General features: G+C 46.6%; 1 protein-coding gene across 1 annotated transcript; it reads right to left on the bottom strand.

Annotated features, from left to right (window-relative positions):
- Window positions 1–153: 153 nt before the first annotated feature.
- On the bottom strand, window positions 154–19,477 carry RAD54L (RAD54 like). The gene is made up of 18 exons (XM_027648840.1): window positions 19,391–19,477; window positions 19,185–19,271; window positions 17,909–18,028; window positions 17,100–17,160; window positions 15,372–15,507; window positions 14,515–14,584; window positions 12,145–12,433; window positions 11,560–11,684; window positions 9,604–9,754; window positions 7,584–7,710; window positions 5,407–5,481; window positions 4,889–5,019; window positions 4,671–4,781; window positions 4,404–4,527; window positions 4,022–4,100; window positions 3,737–3,916; window positions 2,150–2,313; window positions 154–1,011 (listed from the first exon to the last, which is right to left on the bottom strand). The coding sequence occupies exons 1-18, from the start codon at window positions 19,391–19,393 to the stop codon at window positions 810–812; spliced, it is 2,235 nt and encodes a 744-aa protein (XP_027504641.1). The 5' UTR covers window positions 19,394–19,477; the 3' UTR covers window positions 154–809.
- Between the last annotated feature and the right edge of the window lie 2,042 nt (window positions 19,478–21,519).

Genomic DNA, 21,519 nt, shown 5'->3' with positions numbered 1-21,519 from the left:
ATACCAAAAAAATGCTTTATGTACCAAGTAGCTTGCTGTTTATTTGCAATCCTGTTGCCCCTTTCCAATGTCTGCAGTCATTTTACAGAGGTTTTAAATAGTTTGGTCTTTTGTAACATTTTTACAATAAAAATATATTTAAGACCCATAATATACTAAAGTGTGAATTTTATTTCTGGCTGGTAAGGTGATCTCAATTAAAACACTCTGCTAGATCAGGGGATCCTGCCCATAACAAAGCAAGTGGTTTTAGAAATTAGTTACCATAATAGAGCCTGATTTTTTACTGCGTGCATGATCCTTCCAGTCAGATGTTCAACATACAAGCTAAAATTTTTTTCCCTGTTGTTCCCAAGTAATAAGCCAGGTTCACATTTGACAGCAGAAATGGATCCTGCAAGTTTTGATCAGCAGCTTTAAGCCATAGCTGTCAAGGAAAAAAAAAACAACAAACACATGACTGCACATCAAGCACTCTGAAACTCCAGGCCTAACTTAAACCTGGCTGAGTCGAAGGCACAGACACCAACAGCAGGAGAACCAGTGCTAAGTCAGATCAAGCATGCAAGGTCCTGTTATTCCCAGTTCCCAAGGGGATGTTTTTCAGGCACACAATACAACAGCAGAGAAAAAGCCACGGACTCCTTGCTGTTGCAGTAGACTGAACACTGCCAAGGACCCTTCCAGCCGCTCGGAAGCCACGCTGTTCTGCTATTCCACAGCCACACAACAGTCCAGCAGGCACAGCTACCCACTGCCCCCTTCCTTGAAAGGGATTAAACTTGCCCCCACAGGGGACAGTAACCTGGTCAGGGAATCCCTCGCTGCTCCTCATGGGAGTGATGATGGAAAGTGAAGGTGACGGCGGCGTCCCAGGCAGCCCTCAGCACGGAGTCCTGCAGCCCGCGCTTATCCGCACAGTGGTGCCACTGGGACAGGTCCGAGGTGCAGTCGGAGCCTTCGGGAGGGGGCCGTACCTGGTGCCCGTTCACACAGCGACGGCACTTGATCCTGGAACACAGTCGGTGCAAGATCAGTGCAAGGCTCCTCTGCTGCTTCAGTGTGTGGGTTGTTTAAAAATGCAGCCCCGGAACATTTGGATTAACTCCCCTCCACCTGTAACACCAACAACTGGATTTCCAGTTTCTGAATTACTACTGTCTTTCATTTGAACACACCATTACCTTCTGGTGCACGTGACAAATACAGAGTAACTCACACATTCTGGAAACCCAGAGGTTCTGTTTCTAATGGCACTCCCTCTCCACGTTTAACCACGTGGGAATAGTCCAGCAGGACCCAAAGGAAGTTGAGGTGGAGTTTCCCCTGAAAGGTGTGGGACATTGCTTAGAACAGCTCTGGAGTGACTGCTGCTAACTCCTTCTTAGTATTGCATCAGGATTCCTGAATTCAAAAGAGCACACCATGCTCCAAAATGCTCCATCCTGGCTCCCACTACAGCCACCAGGTTGTGCTTGGGCTCTTTTGGAGATACCCTACTGAGCTGTCACATAAGGAGACAAAAGAGCAGCAGCAGCCCTGCCAGCAAGGGCTGTTGCCATGCAGACTGGATACCGACACTGAGCTAAGCTTTGAGTCAGCTTAAAGCTAATCCTCTTCACTTCTTGGCTGAACTAAGAATCTTAACCTTCACAGTGAAGCATTTTTCCTGCACTCCCTGTTCTCTTTCTGGTGGCTACAATATCACAGGTATCAGGAGTGGGGGAGAAGGGCAGACAATGGAGGATTGTTTTAGTCCCCAGAAGAGCACTTGGGTTGGCTTCATGAATTCTTAGCAGATAGAGAAGCCCTAGCAGTGGGAAGCAGTTCAGCATTTGGAAATCACAGACCAACAGGAAGAGAGCAACAATAAAGGACCAGGTTGGGCTCCACCAATCTGAGCAGCTCTGATCCATATCTCTCTTTTCACTAACTGCAGTATTTTACAGTTTCCAACCACAGGCAGCAACAAAAAGGGGGGACAGCAAGGAAGTGCTCATCCCCAGATACTTAACAGCTTCAGAAGCAGAGATGCTTGGGGCCCCCTCTCTGAGTTTCCCCCTGCAGCCTGAGGAATCCCTGAATCACAAGACCAAACTGTGGAGTGGTTCTTTTGCTATCCCAGCCACTCATCATTCAGACTACTCACTTGTCATGGGTGTCACTGGTGGTGGTCTCATTCAGTGTGAAGAGCTCCTTCAGCTCCCCAAGGGAGAAGTGCCTTTCTACATCCTGCTCTTCATCCACCACACAGCTGCTGAGGGCCTTCTTGTGGGTCTGGCGCTGGAATATCTTCTCCTCTATGGTCCCTGTCTACATGGGAGAGAGTCAGAGATGAAGCACAACTGGGACACCAGTGTTACAGGAGCCCTACACTGGGGAAGTGTCACAGATCAAACAGCACTAAGCTGTCAGGAACCCTCAGGGCCTTGCCAAGCCAGTACAGATGACAGGTAAGTTTTACTATGCTGCACTCCAACCACGTCTATTTGGTTCCTGATCCAACCCCACTCTGCTTGTCTTTCACTGTGGCTACAGGAGTGGATCCAGTGGATATATGGATGAGGAAGAGGTGGAGCTGCCACTCGTAGCTAAAGTTCAGACACTGTGCCACAGGTTGTGCTGACAGGAAAGAAGGGGAAAGAGCTGAGCAGCTACAGCTGCTCCCTGACAAAAAATTCCAAGGACAACCTTGCCAAAACACAGCAACAAGGGCTAGCCCTGGGTGACACAAGCATCAGAAATATTTGCTGGCTCACCCACACACAGATCAATCACACCCTGTCTGGAGGGAGATGACTGCTTGTAAAACAGATGTGCAGAAAGCCCAGTGTGCTACATTCTGAAGGCAAAAATCTAAGAGCGAAATGTCTGTTTTGCAAACAAACAAAATACCAAGGAGGGGGGTGATTAGTCATGATTTGCAGACTGGTTTCCTAATTCTACAAGCAGTGCTTCCAAGTGCAGCCAGGTCAGAGAAGCAGTGTAACTCCATTAGGAAGAGATGGGCAAAGAATGTCTGTTTTGTTAAAGTAAAAATAATTATTGGTCAAGGAACCCAAGCTTACACTCAAGAAAAACTCCAAAACCCCCAAAACAACCTCAAAATACACACTACATAAAAAATAAAAAAGAAGAAACCACAGTCTGAACTAATGGGAGGTGAATGTGAACAAGGGGAGAGAAGGGACACTTCTGAGCAGTAATCACTACTGGCATTGCTGGATAAAGTGTTACAGTAGCCTGAAAATACTAGTTTCCTTCATGGTTTTCCACTACAGAGCAGCTACCCCACCTGCTAAGTGGCAGCCCCATCCCAAATGCTGCTGTAATTCCAGGAATGTACCTGCTGTTTCTTAAGCACACGTATACCCAACTAAAACAGGCTGCAGCCTGAAAAACAGCAACATTGGCATCAGACATCCCACGAAATTAAAGAAGTCAGATGCCTAAACGACTTCAAAGGAGCATCTCTTATCTGCAAAGCCACAGTTGTTTCTATTTCCCAGAAGCCAGACACTGTTAGAAACCAGGGGCTGCAGTAATGACCCTCCAAGCTAGAGCCTTCATGGTTTTCCATGGCAACACATCTAAGGGTAGGAAGTAATTAAGTTCCGATCAATTCTGGTCACCAACACAAAAAGAGTTCTTTCCCTCCTGGCCCAAATCACAGCAGCTGCAGCCTGGGCTGGCACCCAGAGCTCCATGCTGGGGAGGTGAGAGGAGTCTGACTCACCGAAAGCAGTCGGTAGATGTAGCACATCTTCTTCTGGCCGTCCCGCCACACGCGAGCCATGGCCTGCTCATCGTTGGCCGGATTCCAGTCGGGGTCGAACATCACCAGCCTGTTGGCCCCAATCAGGTTCAAACCACAGCCACCTGCTTTGCTGCTTAACATGAAGATGAACTCGGGGCTCTGGAAAAAGGCAGGCTTGGATTAGACCACAGAGGCAGCCACACTTTTACTCGCGGCCCTCAGAACCGGCAGGAGACCTGCTCGCGTCTGGCAGGTTCCACTCACCGAGGGGCTGTTGAATCGCTCCACAATCTTTGCTCTCTTTTTAATGGACATGGTGCCGTCCAGCCGGACATATAAATACCTAGAACAGCATTTACTACAATCAGACTGCTGCCATCTTTAGAGCATCCTACTTATAAGAGAAAAATCTGTCAAAACCAGCCTCGTAATGGGCTTTAGGAACTTTTGCAGAGGGCCAGAGATTTTCTGCTGAGTGACCCCAGCAGACGAAGCTCAAGCCACAGTAGTTCCAATTCAGGAACACTTGAGGTAAAAGAGATCATGAGTTCCTGCTGATAGAAAGTATAGAAATAGACAGTTCTTTTACAGTGTAGGCTGCAAGTACAGTCTCACAGGATTAAAGAAGCAAAGCCCAAAGACAAACCTTCTGCTCCTGCAGAGCTTTTCAAATAGATCCAGTGTCTGAGTGTAGTTAGACACTAAAACCACCTTGTCACTACTGGTGCTTTTGGTGACAGCAAGGATGTAATCCAGAACCAGCATCTTTCCTGGATAAAAATGAAAGAAAGAAAAAGCTAGAGCAGAAGCTCCCAAATTCCAGACCTTGGAAGGGCACTTGATAAGGTGCTAAATACAGTCTCATGGCTGCCTGTGCTAGTCAGCACATCTGTACTGTTGAGTTCCACAGTACCTGAAAGCTGGGGCTCCACAGATTTGGTGCTGTAGCCAGCAGGGAACAAGTCCAGGGCTCCCATAAATCCTTCTTCCTCTTCCACACACTTATCATGGATAAGAGCAGGGTCTGGAGAATAAACAGAGTTCAGAAACTGTGGAGGGCACGAGGGAGACCCAAAAAAACCCCACCAACAGTGCAAAACCCAAAGCCACTACATGACTGGAACAACTCACGATTACAGAGCTTCTTCAAGGAAGTGATGGAAGAGAGAGATGACACACTGATTTTGCCCTCCTTCAGCTCCTCCACTGGCTTGGCTTGCTTCAGGAAGTTCTTGTACAGCTCAGCCTGCAGAGGTGTCAGTCTGAAACAGAACAAGAGCTCTGCAGTCTCAGCCTGCACCCAAACCAAAGCCCATCCTGCTCCACCTGCACAGTGTGTTCCTTTCAGCTTAATTTTTTAAGCAGGGATTTTTTAAGCTGGGATACATTGCTATCCCAGCCCAGAGCTGGAAGAGAAGCCTGCAGATGCTCTGCAGGGCCCAGGGCTCTGCTGCACACCACCAGAACACCAGAACCACCAGTTGTGGGTTGTCCATCCCGGCTTCAGGAGGAAAAGCAACATATTGCCAATGGCTACAACTTCATTCCTAGAGGGAAGCAGCCACAAGAACTGAAGGGGTCTTTGCAACATTTTAGTCTTTCCTGTTGCTCATCCCATTTCCCAGGCACAGTACATGCTTTTTTGGTACCTGCAGCAGACCACCTGCTCAATCTTCACTGGCAGGTATTTGGACAGGATGTCTGAAGTTCTTCGAATTAAACATCTGCAGGGAGAGAAATTAAGATCAGATGCTTGGATGATATCGAACCCCTGTTTTATCACTAGTTTTCCTCATGTGGTCAAAACACAGTCCCTTTAACATCTTATCTCCAAAAGTCTGTGACAGTCTAACACATGGCAAAGGTCAGACACCCACCATCCACACGAAGCCATATTACAGAGCTCAGGATAACCCACTGTCTTTGACAGACTTACAAATGTGGTTCATGAAATTTGGAGGGCTCAGGCTTGACTCCACCTAACAGAGCTCAGTCACTTACAAGAGAAGCTCTGCTCTTCCTCAAAATACCAACAGCACTCACAGTTTGAGCTACCAAGACCAGTAGGATGGACAGCAAACGAGGACAGGAATTAACCATCACACACCGTGGGCATAACCCAAATTACAAGCAGGCAGCTCCCCACTTAGTAACTTAGAAGCCATCTTCAGCCAAGATGGGCTCATTGCCTGGCCCAAGGTTTCAGCAAAGGGCAAAATCCTTTGGGGCAATGGAAATGCCCCATGGAGCAGTTCTAGCACACTTAAGAAAAGAAGGGATGAATTAGAAAAAGTGCAGAACTAAGCAACCAGAATAAGAGGTGCAGAAACCCAGTTCTGCCAGGAAACATCAAAAATGTGTTACAAAACCTATAGAAGAAAGCAGGGATGTATGACAGCCCCAAAATCTGTCAAAGGCTGGTAAATAAAGGAATAATCTGATCTCCAAACCCATAAGCAGTAGGATGAAAAATAATAGGCTTAAACTGCAGTAAGGGAGATTTATGTTAAACATTAAGAGCATTTTCTAACTGCAAAGACAGTGATGCCCTGGAAAAGGTGTCCTAGGGAATTGCAAGGTCTTCAGTGCTGGGTGGGGGTTAAGTAAGAGATGGTTTAGGCCTAACATCTTCTACCTTAGGACAGCAAAATGGATTAGATGCCTTCTCTGAGGCCCTTCCAGCCTTACACCTGTGATTCCACATGTCTTTGCATCACTATCCCATTTGCAATTCCTACCAAATCTATTAGATTCATCTGTTACTACTTGTGTGCTCCATCTTCCCTATTTGTGTACTATGACTGTTGCACAATAAAGGAAAGGACACAGACCTCAACAGAGCCAGCCACAAGCATTCCTGAACACACTTTTACACCCCTTTTCCATCAACTATAAAAAGAAATTAATGCACCTAAGGAATAAAAGCTCTTCTTCTCCCAACCTTTCCTTTTTCTTACACTTCTGTAGCTGATCTGAGTCAAGGTCAGGACTGTCTCTACAGAGAGAGACTGCACTTAGTGTGAAATTCAATTTATCATGACTATGCACTATTGTATTTGTGATGGTTGCAAAAGATTAGTTTAAAAACAAAACAAAAGAAACAAACAAAAAATTTTAAAAAATGAAGACACCAGCAATGTTGAGAATTCAAGAGCCTTTTCTATAAAGAGCTCTTAAAGCCAAGCAGCTGCCAGCAGATGTGAATAAACTGGTTGTATTCATGAAAACAGGTTTAAACAAATATAAAAAAATCAACCAAAGGTAAGTAAGACAGCATTTTACATCACAGAGGTGCTTCTTGGGGAACAGAAGTCCCATCTCTAACAACAGTAGTCTGTTCTCTTAGCCCAAGAGAGCCAACACAACTATGAAAGTGTGAGCTGGACTCTTTTGGGTTTTGGGCAATCAACAGCACAACTGAGTGACATTCCTTATACTCCACCTGCTACTCAACATCTGGGCTGGATGGATCTCAAGTCTGACCCAGCCTACACTTGCAGTTATCTTAACACAAATAAAAGGATACTGGCTGATTATTCAGATCCCAGGAGAAAACAAAAACATAAGAGTCAAATAACGATTCAGTACCTCAGGGTACTGCTTGGGGGTGACTGCAGCTGACTGTACCATGTCAGTACTGTTTTCCAGACTAAAGCTACCTGCTATATAGATCTCTTATGCAATAAATACTTGCACAATCACTTGCTGAATAGACGTAAATGGCAAGAGAGTTCATTGCAGTTACAAATGTAATTTGGAAAGATAGCAGGGCTTATGCAAAGGGCTTATGCAAAAGCTCTGCAAAGAGAAGAGGGATGAAGTTCACCTGTTCACAATACTGATCAGCTCTTTAAGCCTCTCTTCTCCCTTGTGTCTCTCAGCTTCACTTGCATCCGCATCTCTGCCTTTCAAGATGGGCATTTCAAAATGTCTTTTAAATTCCTGTGCAGTACCTGTACAAAATAAGAAGTGAGAAGGTGAGAACTACTACCAAATAACCTTTGATCAGTATCCCACAGCACCAGTTATCACACCTCAAGCACGGAGTCCAGCAGATAAAGCAAACCCTCATCCCATCCATGTGACTTGTTTTTTTTCTAGCCAGGAAAAAAGATTCAAACAAGGCAGGCAAATGAGTACAACAGAAAATCATTTTGTACTCCAACAACAATGCACAGCCAAAGGTCACACAATTTCATTTAAACCATCAGGCACATACTGTTTTTGTTCACATTCCAGCTGTACTTTTACTCCCAGATTTTGTCCTTGCAAACAAACAGCACAGGCATTATGTGTGCCTACTCCAAAATTATCTGTAATCAGTTGCTTATTACTGGTCACAGGCTGAAAGTGGGAAAAATGACTACTGCATGCATGCAGCTTTGTTGCAGCAGTTCCACTATGAAACTCATCTCAGGAAGAACGAACTGGAAGTACAGGGAGACTAATCTTGCCCAGAGTACAGGTCAAGGGGGAGGTGGGTGAAATCACATCAGCTCCCTGTAATAACTACCCAAAATTGAAGCACATGGAAAAAGCAGATGTAGAACATCTACCATCCCATTCCATCCTTTCCTTGAGAACTCCTGGGGGCAGAATAGCTGAACAGAAAAAGATACAGCCCAAATATTACTTGTAAGACTAATAATTCAATGAACTGTGTTTAATCCAAGTTGTGCATGCACTAGAATTAATGAGAAGCCTCTTGGACTGGATGCTCAACAACCTGAGACAATCATGTGTGAGGAGTTATAGCAACAAATAAATGATTTACACATTTGTTTATTTTAAATCCTTGGCAGAATGAAAATGACCTCTCAACAAAGACAAGCTGTTCCACACTGAAAAGGAGCAGACCTGCTCCCAGTGATACAGGAGAGGATGCAAAAACAACTTTGCTTTTGAAATGAAAACAGAGCTTGCAGACATAAGCAGAGCACAGAAGCCAGAGACAGAAGATTTCAGTCTGCTACCAGCAGTTGTAGAAGGTGTTTGACCCTGAAAACTCACACTAATCAGTATCTCTCCTCCAGACTCTTTTCTATCTCAGATGAAGTTAGCTCCATATTCATAGGCCTTTCTTGCCTTAAAAAACAAGAGCAGTCTTAATTCCAAATGCTAGACATCACCCTTAGCTTTCTCTGAGAGTATCTGAAAATGGGATGGCAGACTGCCAGAAATTTGGGCTTTGTTGCCTAACTCTCCCATAAGATACATCATTCCACCTTGCACCAATCACTTCATCCCCCTGATGGGGATGAGAGCAGGGAAAAGCTGTCTCCCAGGCTGCCTCTATTCTCAACACAGACAGAATGTCACATCAAACCGTCCTCACCATGGAGCCTCTGCCCTACAAAGACATCATTCCTGGCTTAGGTTTCTGAATTTACTATAACCTGGGAGTGTTGTGGCAAGTACCATTACAGGCTGGACCTTCCTGCCCATCAATTCCTGTGGTATCTCCAAGGTCTTACTGTCAGAGAATCTCCTGGCCTATGTGGACATTTTAGCTCACCATTATAGCTACTCAAGATCAGCCACGTAGTGTTCATATATTCATTTCACCTTAATTGATTTCCCTTCCACTGGTGTACTTTAAATTACAACCTTCTTGAAACAGAGCTCTGATGATATACAGCCTCTAGAACAGAGGACCTTGATCTACACTTTCTGGATACAAACTGAGCATAAGTCTCATTGAATCACAGAATGGTTTGGGTTGGAAGGGACCTTGGAGATCATCTAGTTCCAAGCTCCCTCCCATGGTCTTTCCTCCCACTAATGTCTCAGTTGTTGCTGGCCAGCAACTCCCCCTCCCTCCCATGTCTCACACATTCACCTCTTACCAAGGATGCCCGAATTGACGAAGTGCACCAGGCTGAAATACTCAAGCAGGTCGTTCTGAATGGGGGTGCCCGAGATCAGGACTCGTCGAGGTGTGTTTAAGCTGTTGAGAGCTTGGTAAGTTTGGTTTTCAGAGTTCTTCAGTCTGTGGCCCTTTAAAAAACAGAAAAAAAGGAATTAAGCCGATAAATCCAGTGGCCCTGTTGGGAAGCAGCTTGGAGAGCCTCATGAACACTGATATGCTCTATCTCCCACAAGGCATCTCACCATTTTTCCTATTCCCGGTAGTGGAGTAAGTGTTGCAACAGACTTTTTTCAAAGGCAAGAATCTGGTGGAAAACCTGAAGCCATTATGTGAGGAAACATGATATTACAAGCTTCCCAGACCAGGAATATATGAGTCACACACAGGCAAGAAGGCCTACCATGAAAATAACAAGCACCACATGGTATAAGAACTGTTTCCTGTTCAGGGACTGGGATGTTTTCAGCTACCTATACCAGGCACTGAACTCTGGACCAGCAAAACTGCTTCACCCAAAAATCAAGATCACAAGCAATTCAGTCCACCTATATATCCAGGACTGCCAGACCTTTGCACACTAATAAAAAGAGGTTCTGCATCTCTCACAGTGTAATCTGAATACAGGCCCCATTTCTCATGCCTGATAAAAGCAACTTTATTAGCATCTGAGTGGTATGCAGGACAAAGCACAAGTGATAAGATGCTCTTTCCAAGTGCCAAACCACATCAGAGATGAGTATTTATTGAAAGCATACAGAAGACACAAGGCCAAGGACATGCATTCCCAGCCTCCCTATCTGCTGGCCCCATCCCAGGGGCACTGAGAAGTACAGGCAGTCACGGACTGAGCAGATAAAAGGTGTATGGGAAGTACACTCATGAGGACGTTTGTTCTTTATAAGCTCCTCTCAGCACTGTTCTAGCAAATACAAAGCCACACCACTGGGTGGCACCACTATTTAACAAATCCCCTCTATGAGGCAGTTGTGGACACCTCAACAGCCACCGAGGCCCCAGATGGATCATTTCAAGGAGGCAGAGGACGTTTGTTTTATTTTGTCCTTCAAAGCATCTCTGGCTCTCACTACCTATAAATAGGGAACTATAAACGAAAAAACAACTCGATTTCAGCCAAGTGAAAGCAAAGCTTGACAACACAGGCTTGGCAAAGCTTGATCCAGCAGTTGGTGAGCTGGGAGTCATGCCAGCTCTGTTTCCTCTTGAACAAACAGCATGAGGTGACTCCTTACCCAGCTCTCGTACCTCTACCCCAAGCATGAGACGACAGAGAGGGGAAAGAGGGTCCTGCCACGGGAGTGCTCTTCAAACTCCCCCACAGGCACAGAATAAGATGGCCAGATAAGATGGCTGACAGCAGCCAACACTACACACACGAGACGAATCCCAGAATTATTTAGGCTGGGAGAGACCTTAGGGGTCTCCAGTCCAACTCCTTGCTCCAAATAGAGCCAAGTTAAAAATTACTGGGCAGAACATGAGGCCAGGCCAAACAGAAAGTATTTCCCACTTGAGTACAGACAAAACCAAATGAAAGCCAGATCAATGAGCCAGGGCCAGGATCTCTGTGATAACAACACAGTCAGGCAGGCAGTGGACCTCCTTTCTGCTATGCATTTCACACTGAGAGGGCCTTAGCAGGTGCCCCCATCCTGCCCAGGACCTACAAAGCAGCCACAGTTACCACCAGCTGGATTTTCCTCATATCTTGGCTCACAAAGACACCCTCTCTTGTTCAGGCTCACAGAGTCTGGTTGATCTGGTTACTCAGAGCCTCTCAAACACCAGAATGGGTGTTGTCCACAGCTGAGCCTTGTTTCCCACCGTACACTTCCCTTTTAAGAAAGCAGATCAGGTTTCACCCAGATCTTGAGGAAATGCCAGGAATGGATTCTCCTTAAAGATGCCCCAGTACCTCATCACATATGACCAGCCCAACACTGCCCCTCTGCAACACCTCGGCGTGGAGTCGGAAGGTTTCATAGGAGATGATCAGGATGGGTGAAGGCACTCGCAGGCCACGCTGGTTCATAAAGCCAACTGCAGATGGAAAGGGGGCGAAGGAAAAAAAAGAAGGATGACGAAAACTAATAGAAAATGAGTCAAATAGTCAAAACTTCTGCCTTAAAAAGCTAGGAAAACCTGCCTGTTTCAACTGCTCTGCAGCATCCCTTCCACACATGTATATCCATGCTCCTTTCCCCACGCTGTCCCCATTTCCATTACCCTCCCACCTCCTTTCCTGCCTTGTGGCTGGAGCAAAGTAAGAAGCACTGGGACTGCCCTAACTTCACACAACTGGATCTGGATTATTCCAAAAGATCGACTGTTACTAAACATGTAAGGGTCTGATCTAAACATGTTAGTGGAAAGACTTTAATCAGTCTCCAGAGCTCTAGTGGCAGCTCAGAGATGTTCACATCAGCTGCCGTGGGCTTCTCCCAGTGCAAGATTTTGACCTAAACCAGCCAAAATGCACAGTTTGCAAACATTTCTGTACCTAGCTTACGGTCGATCTCTTCTTTGGAGCCTCCATCAATGGCCAGTGGCTGGATCCTTCCTCCCAGCCATTTCTCCACCTCGTTGTACCAGTTTCTCACCAGGCTGGAGGGAGACACCACCACGGCTTTCTCGATTTCAGGTTTGCAGTCCGGGCTCTGCCGGAGGAGCGTCCACATGAGTGTGATGCACTGCAGAGTTTTGCCCAGCCCCATTTCATCTGCCATGATACAGCCATGACTCCCCGGGATCCGCCGGCTCGTCACACAGTCCCACAGGAACTTCACTCCCTGCCAAAAAATTGTTCTCTCAGAGCAGGATGGGGGACACCAGCAGCAGAATGACAACTTCATTACCACAATGCACAGGAGTGATACTGCAACAACCAGCACACACACATCCCTGGGGACATGCAGTGTTCTAATGAGACAGAGGGAAATCACCCGAGACACAACTGAAATGCAGCCACATCTGGTTTGGAACAACATTGCTGGTCCCAACGTGTACCTCATAACACGCAGGAAATCATACTACATTTTAATTGTAGTTATAACCAGCTTCCTGACATGAATTCCCAGAAATTTCTACCCTTGACTGCATTAGGCAGGCCCAGGCCATAAATTAACATGCATTGATCACTTCAAAGAGGTTAATCATCTTAACGACACCCAATTAGGTAATTTTAAAAGCACAGAATTATAGAGTGAGCAGAATTGTTTCTGCTGCCCGATTAATTCCCAGAATACTCTCAGTAGCCTTCATCACTTCTGCCTAGAAGCACAATGACTCACCTGGGGGCTCAAGGTCCAAAGCAGATTTAGCTTTAGAGAAGGCACAGGGCTGAGGTTATAACCCACGTCACATGGTGGGAGAAGAGCTCAGCCCTGCATTAGGCTCTGACACATCACTGAGACAGATAAAAGGGGGTGAAAAAAAAAAAAAGGAGAAACATTCTGCAAAATATTCCTCTACCATGTGATGATAAGAGAGTCAGAGAAAACCAGGGCATTGTGCTGGGAAAGTACAAGCTCCCTGCATTGTGTCAACAGAGCAGGGAGCGAGGAATACAACCTAAACACACCTGCACAGATTCACCCCTCTGTACTCCACTATTTAGGACTGGAAGATGGAGCACCTTCACTTGCATGCTCAAGTCCTTTTCTTTCTTTCTTAGGCCTTTAGCAACAGGCTAATGGAATGTATTTAAGCCAGTTGAACAATTATGACTTATATTACTATCCACAAGCCTGCATTTGGCTGTGGATCCAGCACCTGGGCAAAAGTCACAACAAAGCTGGAGCAGAGCTGTACAACTCTCTAGGAGAATCACCTGCATAAAACAGCACAGGAATCTTAGCAGACAGAGACTTACTCGTCAGACTAGAACAGAAAGTGTTGTATCAAAAATATTTACCTGCCAAAAAACAGCAGAGACATCAACATAACTTTGAGTACTTGACAAAAGCACCAGCAGGAAGTAGCTCACACAAAACCAGAGTGCCTCCAGCTATGTAGCCAGGGACGAGCACTACACCGGGTCACAGGTTCAGGACCAGCTCAGAGATAAAAGTGCAAGCTATGAGCAGCCTACAGCACCCCCAAAGCCATGTGAAGATCTGCCAGGCAGGGACATATCCAGCTTGACCTGCTTAGCCTGCAAGATCAGCAATCACAGCTTCCATCTGTGCTGCCTCCAGGCTCAAATGATAATATACTGCATCTGGGATGAACTTCTAACTGTCCAGATACCTGCAGTAGGTATTTGGAGGTTTGTACCCACTGCTGCCATATTGTGATGTTGCACATATTTACAACATGTTTTTTGGCACTGTCCACTGTCATGTGTAGGTCAGAGACAGCTCACACCTGTAAAGGGCAGCCTCCAAATAAAGCATACTGAAGTAGGAACCTACTCCACACTTTGTTGGGAAGCATGGTAGCAGAAAGAGGAACTTCAGTGTTTCCTGGCTCCACGAAGTGCAGATCCAATCAATTCTGCTGACCAGTAAAACAGTGGTGGACAGTCTGCCCTGCCTGACTCAAGACTGGGCTGCAACAGAGTTTATTGCAACTATATCCAATCAGCAGATTTCCATCTCCAGACATCAAGGTAAGTAAAGGCAGGACTTTCAACCCCCACTCTTTGCTTAAAAAAGGGACAAAGGATATTGGCAGCATTCAGGTATCTAAGAGGATGGTTGAAACCAATGTTCAGCTCACATCTGCAACAGACCAGAGTCCCTTAGACTGTCACAGACTGTCAGTCTGTGAGGTCTATGCAGACCTGTAACAATTCCAGCAGAGGAACTGCAGCTTTTTGAAGTGCACCAAGCCCTTCCACCACACCCTCAGGTCCTGATGGAAAACTTACTTCTCTCTGATGGGGTCGTAGAACACGGCTGAGGACAGGATCCACCACAACATGGACAGGTGCTTTGTCCCTGCAGGAGGCAGTCGAGGAAGAAGACTGTGATTAATGAACCCAGCACAGCATATGTTTAGGTTTTGTTAAATCTCACTGTTATCCTCAGGACTTCCCTCTGGTACAGGGGAAGTAACTGCCAACAAGAAAGTGAAAAATGAATTAATTCAGTTCTGAGAATGAAGTCACAGAGGCCTGATCCACAGTCTAAACCATCAGTGAAACCATGTAGGTGGGCTGTGGTTAAAACAAGGGCAGAATATGGTTCAGAGACACAGTTAAAAAGCCATTATTGTTTTTCTTGTTTCGATAACAATATTGTAATTGCATTACCAGAGAGAGAAACCCCCTCCTCTGCCCATGAAGATCTAGCTGACAGCCCTTTTAAGTTATAACAGCTAGCTTAAAAGAAACTACTTCAAAATTAAAACCATTAGGCAGCCTAACATTGACTGTCAGTCATCTCCCTCTGCTTGTCCTTAGATGCTGATGTTTCCTGACTGACAGCTAAGCCATAGGATTTTCTAAACAGCTTCTCCATGCGTGCAGGCTCATTCCCTGCAACAGATTTAAATTTTTGATGTGTGGGAGATGAAACAGCCTATGGAAGAACACAAACAATCCTGCATGGGTACATTCTTTCTTTGATTGTTACCATACCTGAACCAATTCAGAGGCAGAACACTTGGAAACAAACTTCCCCTTGATGTTCAGCCCCCAGCTCAAGCACGTTTGGGAGAAAAGCACATAAACCTGCACCTAGGAGGAGGTCAGAGCTGCAGCATTTCTGCCAGGTGATGACTCACTTGTCTATTTTCAGCTGGTCGTGGGCACTCAGCACCGGGGGCTCGTACAGAACCAGAGCTCCTTCCTCAAAGGGGTCGTGGAGAGGACTCCTCACTCCCGCCCGTTTGACCCCCAGCGCGCGCAAGCCCAGGGGCCCTGAAAGCGAAAACAAAGGCACAACTCAAAGAACAACATCTTCCTGGAAGAGAGCTGAGCCTTGCAGGAGAGTTGGATTACGTTTAGGAACAGTGAATTAATTGGGTGCTGGAGTGGAGGTGCACGCACAGCTGGTGCAGACAGCAAACTAAGCAGGGCCATTGTTTGGCAGCGCTCTGCCGGCGCACAGCGGGAAGCTCTGCGGCAGGGAAGAACAGAACCAAGGAACAGAGGCAAAGATGGAGCAGTGGCACTGCTGCCCGAAGATGGTTGTTCTGGCTTTTTGAAAGCCAAGTAGGGCTCCAGAATGTGCACCTCAGCAGCTCAATAAATACACTCCCACATACAGTATATACTGGATCAAATCCTCTTTTGGGATCACCTAACCCAGATTTAGCCAGAGATGCATCTCTGATGCAAGGTCAGGAATTGACCTTTAGCAGTGATGAAGTTCTACAGTATCATAGTTAGCATCATACTGCCACTACTTACTTGCTAGAGTAGAATAATATTCTAATATTATTTTCTCTCTGATGACCAATTCAATTTCTTTGAATAACAGAAACCAAGCTTGAGTCCCTTTTCCTAGTACTGTATTTTGATGTCACAGTTTTGGAACGGAGATGAATACAAAAAGAGCATAAGAACAAAAAGAAATCCCTTTTCCCACCAAAACTCGGGCAACTGTGCTCCCAGGATTGATTTTGCTTGGAAAAGATTCAATCAGGGTCTATTTCTCTACTGCTTGCTAAGATTCCTTGCAAAACAGGAGTGTATCACAAACTGAGGCAGCAGTACACACACACACACCAAGAAAAGAGCAGGCTGAACAGCCACACTTCTCAATAAAGAGAGGAAGATAACAGCCAGAGAAAGCAGCTCTCAGTTATAGCTTTGTTTCTGCCTCCTGACAAATCCGCTTTTCCACAAAGCTAACTCTGCCAAACTCTTCTGGGGCTTGTCATTCCATATTCAGTGTCTGCTTACAGGTGTATTTTTATAACTAAAGTTTGAGTGAAACTGGTTGATCTGCATTCGAGTTTTTCAGCTGGAGGGTGAAGGGGAAACAGGGGACACGAACAGGCCCGTTTGTTTCTGAGATCTTGTGTTTCACTGATTCAAACCAGCTGAGGCTTTGAACTTCAAAACTATCTTGTTTTGAAGATCACCTTGAGGCTCAACACACCAAGCCAAGCAGAAATAAAACTGGCACATACAATCTCTTTCACCTCAGCCTTCTGTCTGTTGGTATCATTATTTAAATGGTAAACCTTCGTGGCTTGGAATTCATCTTGCTTTTGTATTCGTGATACAGTGTAAAATCTCCTGGCACTACATCAAATGCATAGCAGTAAGACTACAAAATCCAATTCTGAAATGCAGGATTATCCAAACTAAATACTAGTAAGAAATATGAAGACTTTGCTAATATGCCAGTATTTTTCTTTCAAAATTAAGTCAGGATTTCTGGAACACATGCATCAGTGCAAAAAAATAATAATAATCCCCACAGATGTATTTGACAGGCCTAAGCATCATCTGTTTTACCCGAGTCAGCCAACACAGACAATCCTTAAACCTCCTCATCTTACCTTTATAATTTGGAATGGGGACTTTGAAGGGTTTGGACAAAATGCTGCGGATAAAAGCCTCCTAGGAATTCAGAAAGAAAACACATTTAAGAAGCCTGAAATCAGAGATTGCTCAAGAAGGCAAGTCCAGGACATTTTTCAAAAACTCAATTTTGCCAAGTGCTCAGAGTTCCTCTATTTAATCTATTCAAGCTTCAACTCCAACTATTTTCAAGAAAATCCAAAAGGATGAAAGTCACAAATCAGCACTATTCCCTCCACCAACTCCACTTTTCAAAATGATTTTCCTTTGGGTTTTCTAATGCATGAAATTGAACTCCCATCTTCCTAAATCCACCAGCTTTATTCATTTCTTTAAAAGCTATAGCTTCCCCCTGCCTTGGTAATTCAGTCAAGCAACTCATTTCCTGTAAAGGATCTGGGTTACCATTGCAGGAACATCCATGCTGGATCAGCAAGCACCCAGCCAGTCCAGCATCTGGTCTCCAGCAGTGGAAGCTTGGGGAGAACCAGGCAAGCAGCCAGCACTTGACCCACCTGGGGGGAGAGTGACCCATATCCCTGGGCACTGTCCTTCAGCTGGGCCCCACAAAACTCTCTCATTCAGGATTTCCACTACAGGAAGCTCCCCCACCACATCTCCTTCAATATTAAATGGCTGGAGCTGGCAAAAGACCTCTCCTAAAGACTCTGTGTGTGTGTCTGTGTCGCTTCCATAACACCTCTGATTAAATGGGGCCGTGGAAGCACTTGGACTTCCCCGATGGATGAGCACACGCTATGGTGTGCCAGCAGCAACACCCACTCACATGCTGAGCGCTGTCCAGGCAGTGGGGTCTGTTGGTCAGAGCAGCCAAGGGTTTTCGGAAAGGTGACCTGTAACATTCCCCGCTCTCCGTCTCACCGCCGGCCTTCTGCCTCTTCCGAGCCTGGAAAACGGAACCGCAACAAAACAACTCAGGGGCATCTGGCGAGACCAGAAAGATGCATCGCTGTCACACTCAGTGAGCACCAAACCACACAGACCATCAGCCAGGCAGCTGAGCAGCTCTGAGCAGACACAACCACCACTCACCCCCACTGCCCAATAACGGAGCCAGCAGCACCACCAAGGTCACTGTGCCCTAAAGTTTAAGCTCTACCTGAAGCTTAAAATATTCTCCTAGCTAAGAAAACAAGAACCACCTGCTAACCTGTAAAAGGGCAGGCTTGTCCACACTAAGATTAGTCCTGTCCCCCCCAAAAAAGCAGAATTAAGAAAAGGAAGGGTCAGTAGCAGAAAACAAACTACATGCACATCTCCCCAGAGGCCCCCATGGCACCCGTTGTTGTGCAGGTGAAAGGCCTCACACTGAAACCTACATTTCAAACACTTAGAAAGGCATGAAAATAAACAAGTCATTGATCTGTTTCCGGACTCAACACAGTTAAGTCAGCTTCTTCAGCCTCTTCACCCTGAAGCATGGTTTCAACCATAGAAAACATAGAAAAATAGATTTGACACAGAAAACACTAGGTGAGACTCTCTGACCCATCTGACATAGAACATAATTGTAAATTAGGATTAGAGCTGGGACTAGTGTCATTGTGAGTGGCTAAACGAGGTCTTAACTGTGTCTTACAGATAACCGGTGAAATTGATGCTCCTGTGCCCTGTTACAAAAGACCTAACCTTCTGTTTTGTCTTAAACACTGACCTATTCCCAGTTACCCAGTCACCCGGCCCTTCACAAAGCACCGGGAAGCTCTCCCGGGGACCAGTTTTTCCACAACCACGAGCATCCTCGGTACGCAACGAAACTCTTCTGTCAGCCGCGTGCCCAGACACAAACTTTTAGCGCAGGTGGTGAAAACAGCATAAACGTCGGGGGGGGTGATGCCCAGACACAAGCTTTTAGCGCAGGCGGTGAAAACAGCATAAACGCGGGAGCTGATGCCCAGGAGGAGGGGGAGGATCCGCCACCGGGGCGGGACTCGGATGCGCCGCCGCCGCCGCCCCGCATCCCCCTGCCCACGGCTGCGGGGGGCAGGGGAAACACACACACCCCCCGCACGCCCCGAACCCCGCCGGGGCCCCTCGCTCACCGCCGGGGGGTGCCAGTCCTCCTCCTCTTCCTCCTCTTCATCGCCCGCCTTCCTCTTGGCCAGCTGGCTGGGGGCCAGGCTCCTCCTCTGGGACAGAGGCACAACACACACGTTCACACAGAGCGAAGGGCCGGGGGACTCCGGCGCGGCCCCCCCAGGCCCAGTGCCCCCACACACATACCCACCACCACCCCCCTTTTACCCACCATCGCCTCACGGATCCCGATCCCGATCCTGGCCCCGGTCCCGGCCCGCGCGCGCCGCGCCGGTGGCGGGAAAACCGCCGGGCCGGCCCCGCCCCACGGCAACAGGCGTGGCTAAGCGAGCGCCGATCCGCATCGACCCGCTCGGCGCTCTGCGCAGGGAGACGGGGAAGGGATGGGGGAAAGTGAAAGGGGGAAAAAAAAGGGGGGAAAGGAAAGGAAAAGGGAAAAGGAAGAGAAGGGGAAAAGGAAAGGAAAAGGGAAAAGGAAGAGAAGGGGAAAAGGAAAGGAAAAGGGAAAAGGAAAGGGGGAAAAGGAAAAGGGGGAAAGGAGGAAAGAAAAGGGGAAAAGGAAGGGGGAAGGAAAAGGGGGGAAGGAAAAGGGGGAAGGAGGAAAGGAAAGGGAGGAGGAAAAGGGAAAGGAGGAAGGCATGGTGGTTCAGGTGCTGTCAGGGAGTTAGTTGCCATCTCCACACAAAGGTGTGAAGACGGACTTGGGCTGTAAAATGAAGCAAGCTGGACACTGGATCTGAAGGCAGACCCCCAGCAGACCCCCATGGCTGCAGTGATTCCTGGCAGCAGGAATTATAGCGCTGGGTGTTGTGACAGGAACAGGCAGGTGACCCTTGGCACTGAGGAAAGAGGAGAGGGAGGTGCCGCCCCTTCACAGTTGTATCTCAGTTTGGCACAATCTTAGGTTATTTTGCAAGCTTACCTGTTCTGACAGGTTTGACATTATATATTGTCTCTGACATTATGGCTGATGCAAAATCTCTGATGACGGGCCAGCATCGTTTTCTGCACTCATGGAACAAAAAGAAAATCCCTTTGGTAAACCCTAAAGGGTATTTGTGGGGGTTCAGGGTGAAAAGCAAGCTCAGGGCAGCAGCTATTTCAGCGTAGATTTGTTTTGCATCAAAGAGAAGGGCAGGCTAGTCCTCAGGAAAGATCAAGGCTGTTGCTGTTCCATGGATCTCAGCTGACATGATAAATGAGGACTGGCGCTCACCAAGCAATTTAAAGGACAGGCATTTTACAGGGTGCAAACCCACAGCATTTTGAAAACACACAGCTAGATTACCCTTCTGGCTACACAGGGAAAACCCCAAACAACTCCATGAAATAAGCCATGTCCTCTGACACATGCAGTTAACCCTTCTGTTGTCAGGCAGGGAAGGCATCCTCAAGATGAGATTCCCACGCACCCTGTGATGCTAAGATGTGCTGCTCAAAGGCCTTTGGGCACATCCTCTGGAGCCTATGGATTGCTGGAGGCCTCAGCAGCTGACAGTGTTAACAGATCCTGGGAAATCTGGCAGATCTCCAGGCACTGTCTGTGGAGCACCTGGAGACAGGCAGGGAGTGAAAGGTGGCCTTCAGTGCAGCAGAGCAAACATATGCAAAGCCCTCCAGCTCTTGAAAGGACTTTGTTTTTCCTTCCTTTCTCCAAAGGAGAAAGGGAATGATGGATTTCCCTTTTGTTGGTTGTTTCACTGGTAAACCTGGGGAATAAATTAAATGCAAAAACTTACTTTGGTCACCTGCAGTTGCACAGCTGACCTTCTTAAATATCAAGAAAACCCCTTTGGCAGTATCCCCACCTCAGTTACATCCTGTTTTACTATTCAGTTTATTAAACATCTACATTAATACAGTTATACACCTTTAAAACATAAAATAGGGTGTATATAAGACAAAGCCAAATCCTTGTCTTCGTAGGACTTGAGGTGTAAGTGGGCATAGATCCCCTGCAGCCATTTTTACACCCCCTGAATATCTAGTACCTTAACTTTACTTTTTTCCCCCATCTTTTTCAAGTCCAACCATTTGCCAGCATTTTATTCCTGAAGTGCTTTCAGAGCTCCGTGATGAATGTTAGATGCTGCAATTACTGGCTCACTGGGCAGAGAGTGGTTCTATAGGAAAGTAATTGGCTATTTTTCCTGTCATGAATAATATTCACATTAATAGCCTCCCTCACCATGGCTTTGAGAGCAGTTCTGCTCTGTGCTTTCTGTCCCTGCGATGGGAACAGACACATTTCCTGGCCCAGGCCAGGCTGGGTCAATAATGAGGGGAAGGGGACGAAAAATTCCTGCTCTGTGTAGAGCAGCAGGAAAGATCTTAGTCATC

Source organism: Corapipo altera, unplaced genomic scaffold, assembly GCF_003945725.1.
Source record: "Corapipo altera isolate COAL_440 unplaced genomic scaffold, ASM394572v1 112, whole genome shotgun sequence".
Classification (NCBI taxonomy): domain Eukaryota; kingdom Metazoa; phylum Chordata; class Aves; order Passeriformes; family Pipridae; genus Corapipo; species Corapipo altera.
This window is presented reverse-complemented; position numbering and strand designations above follow the sequence as displayed.

Coding starts and splice junctions, on each gene's coding strand:
- RAD54L (XM_027648840.1), bottom strand. Junction 17,161..17,908: donor GCCTGGACAGCGCTCAGCAT/GTGAGTGGGTGT, acceptor CTGAATTCCTAG/GAGGCTTTTATCCGCAGCAT. Junction 5,482..7,583: donor CTGATCAGTATTGTGAACAG/GTGAACTTCATC, acceptor CTCTCCCTGCAG/ATGTTTAATTCGAAGAACTT.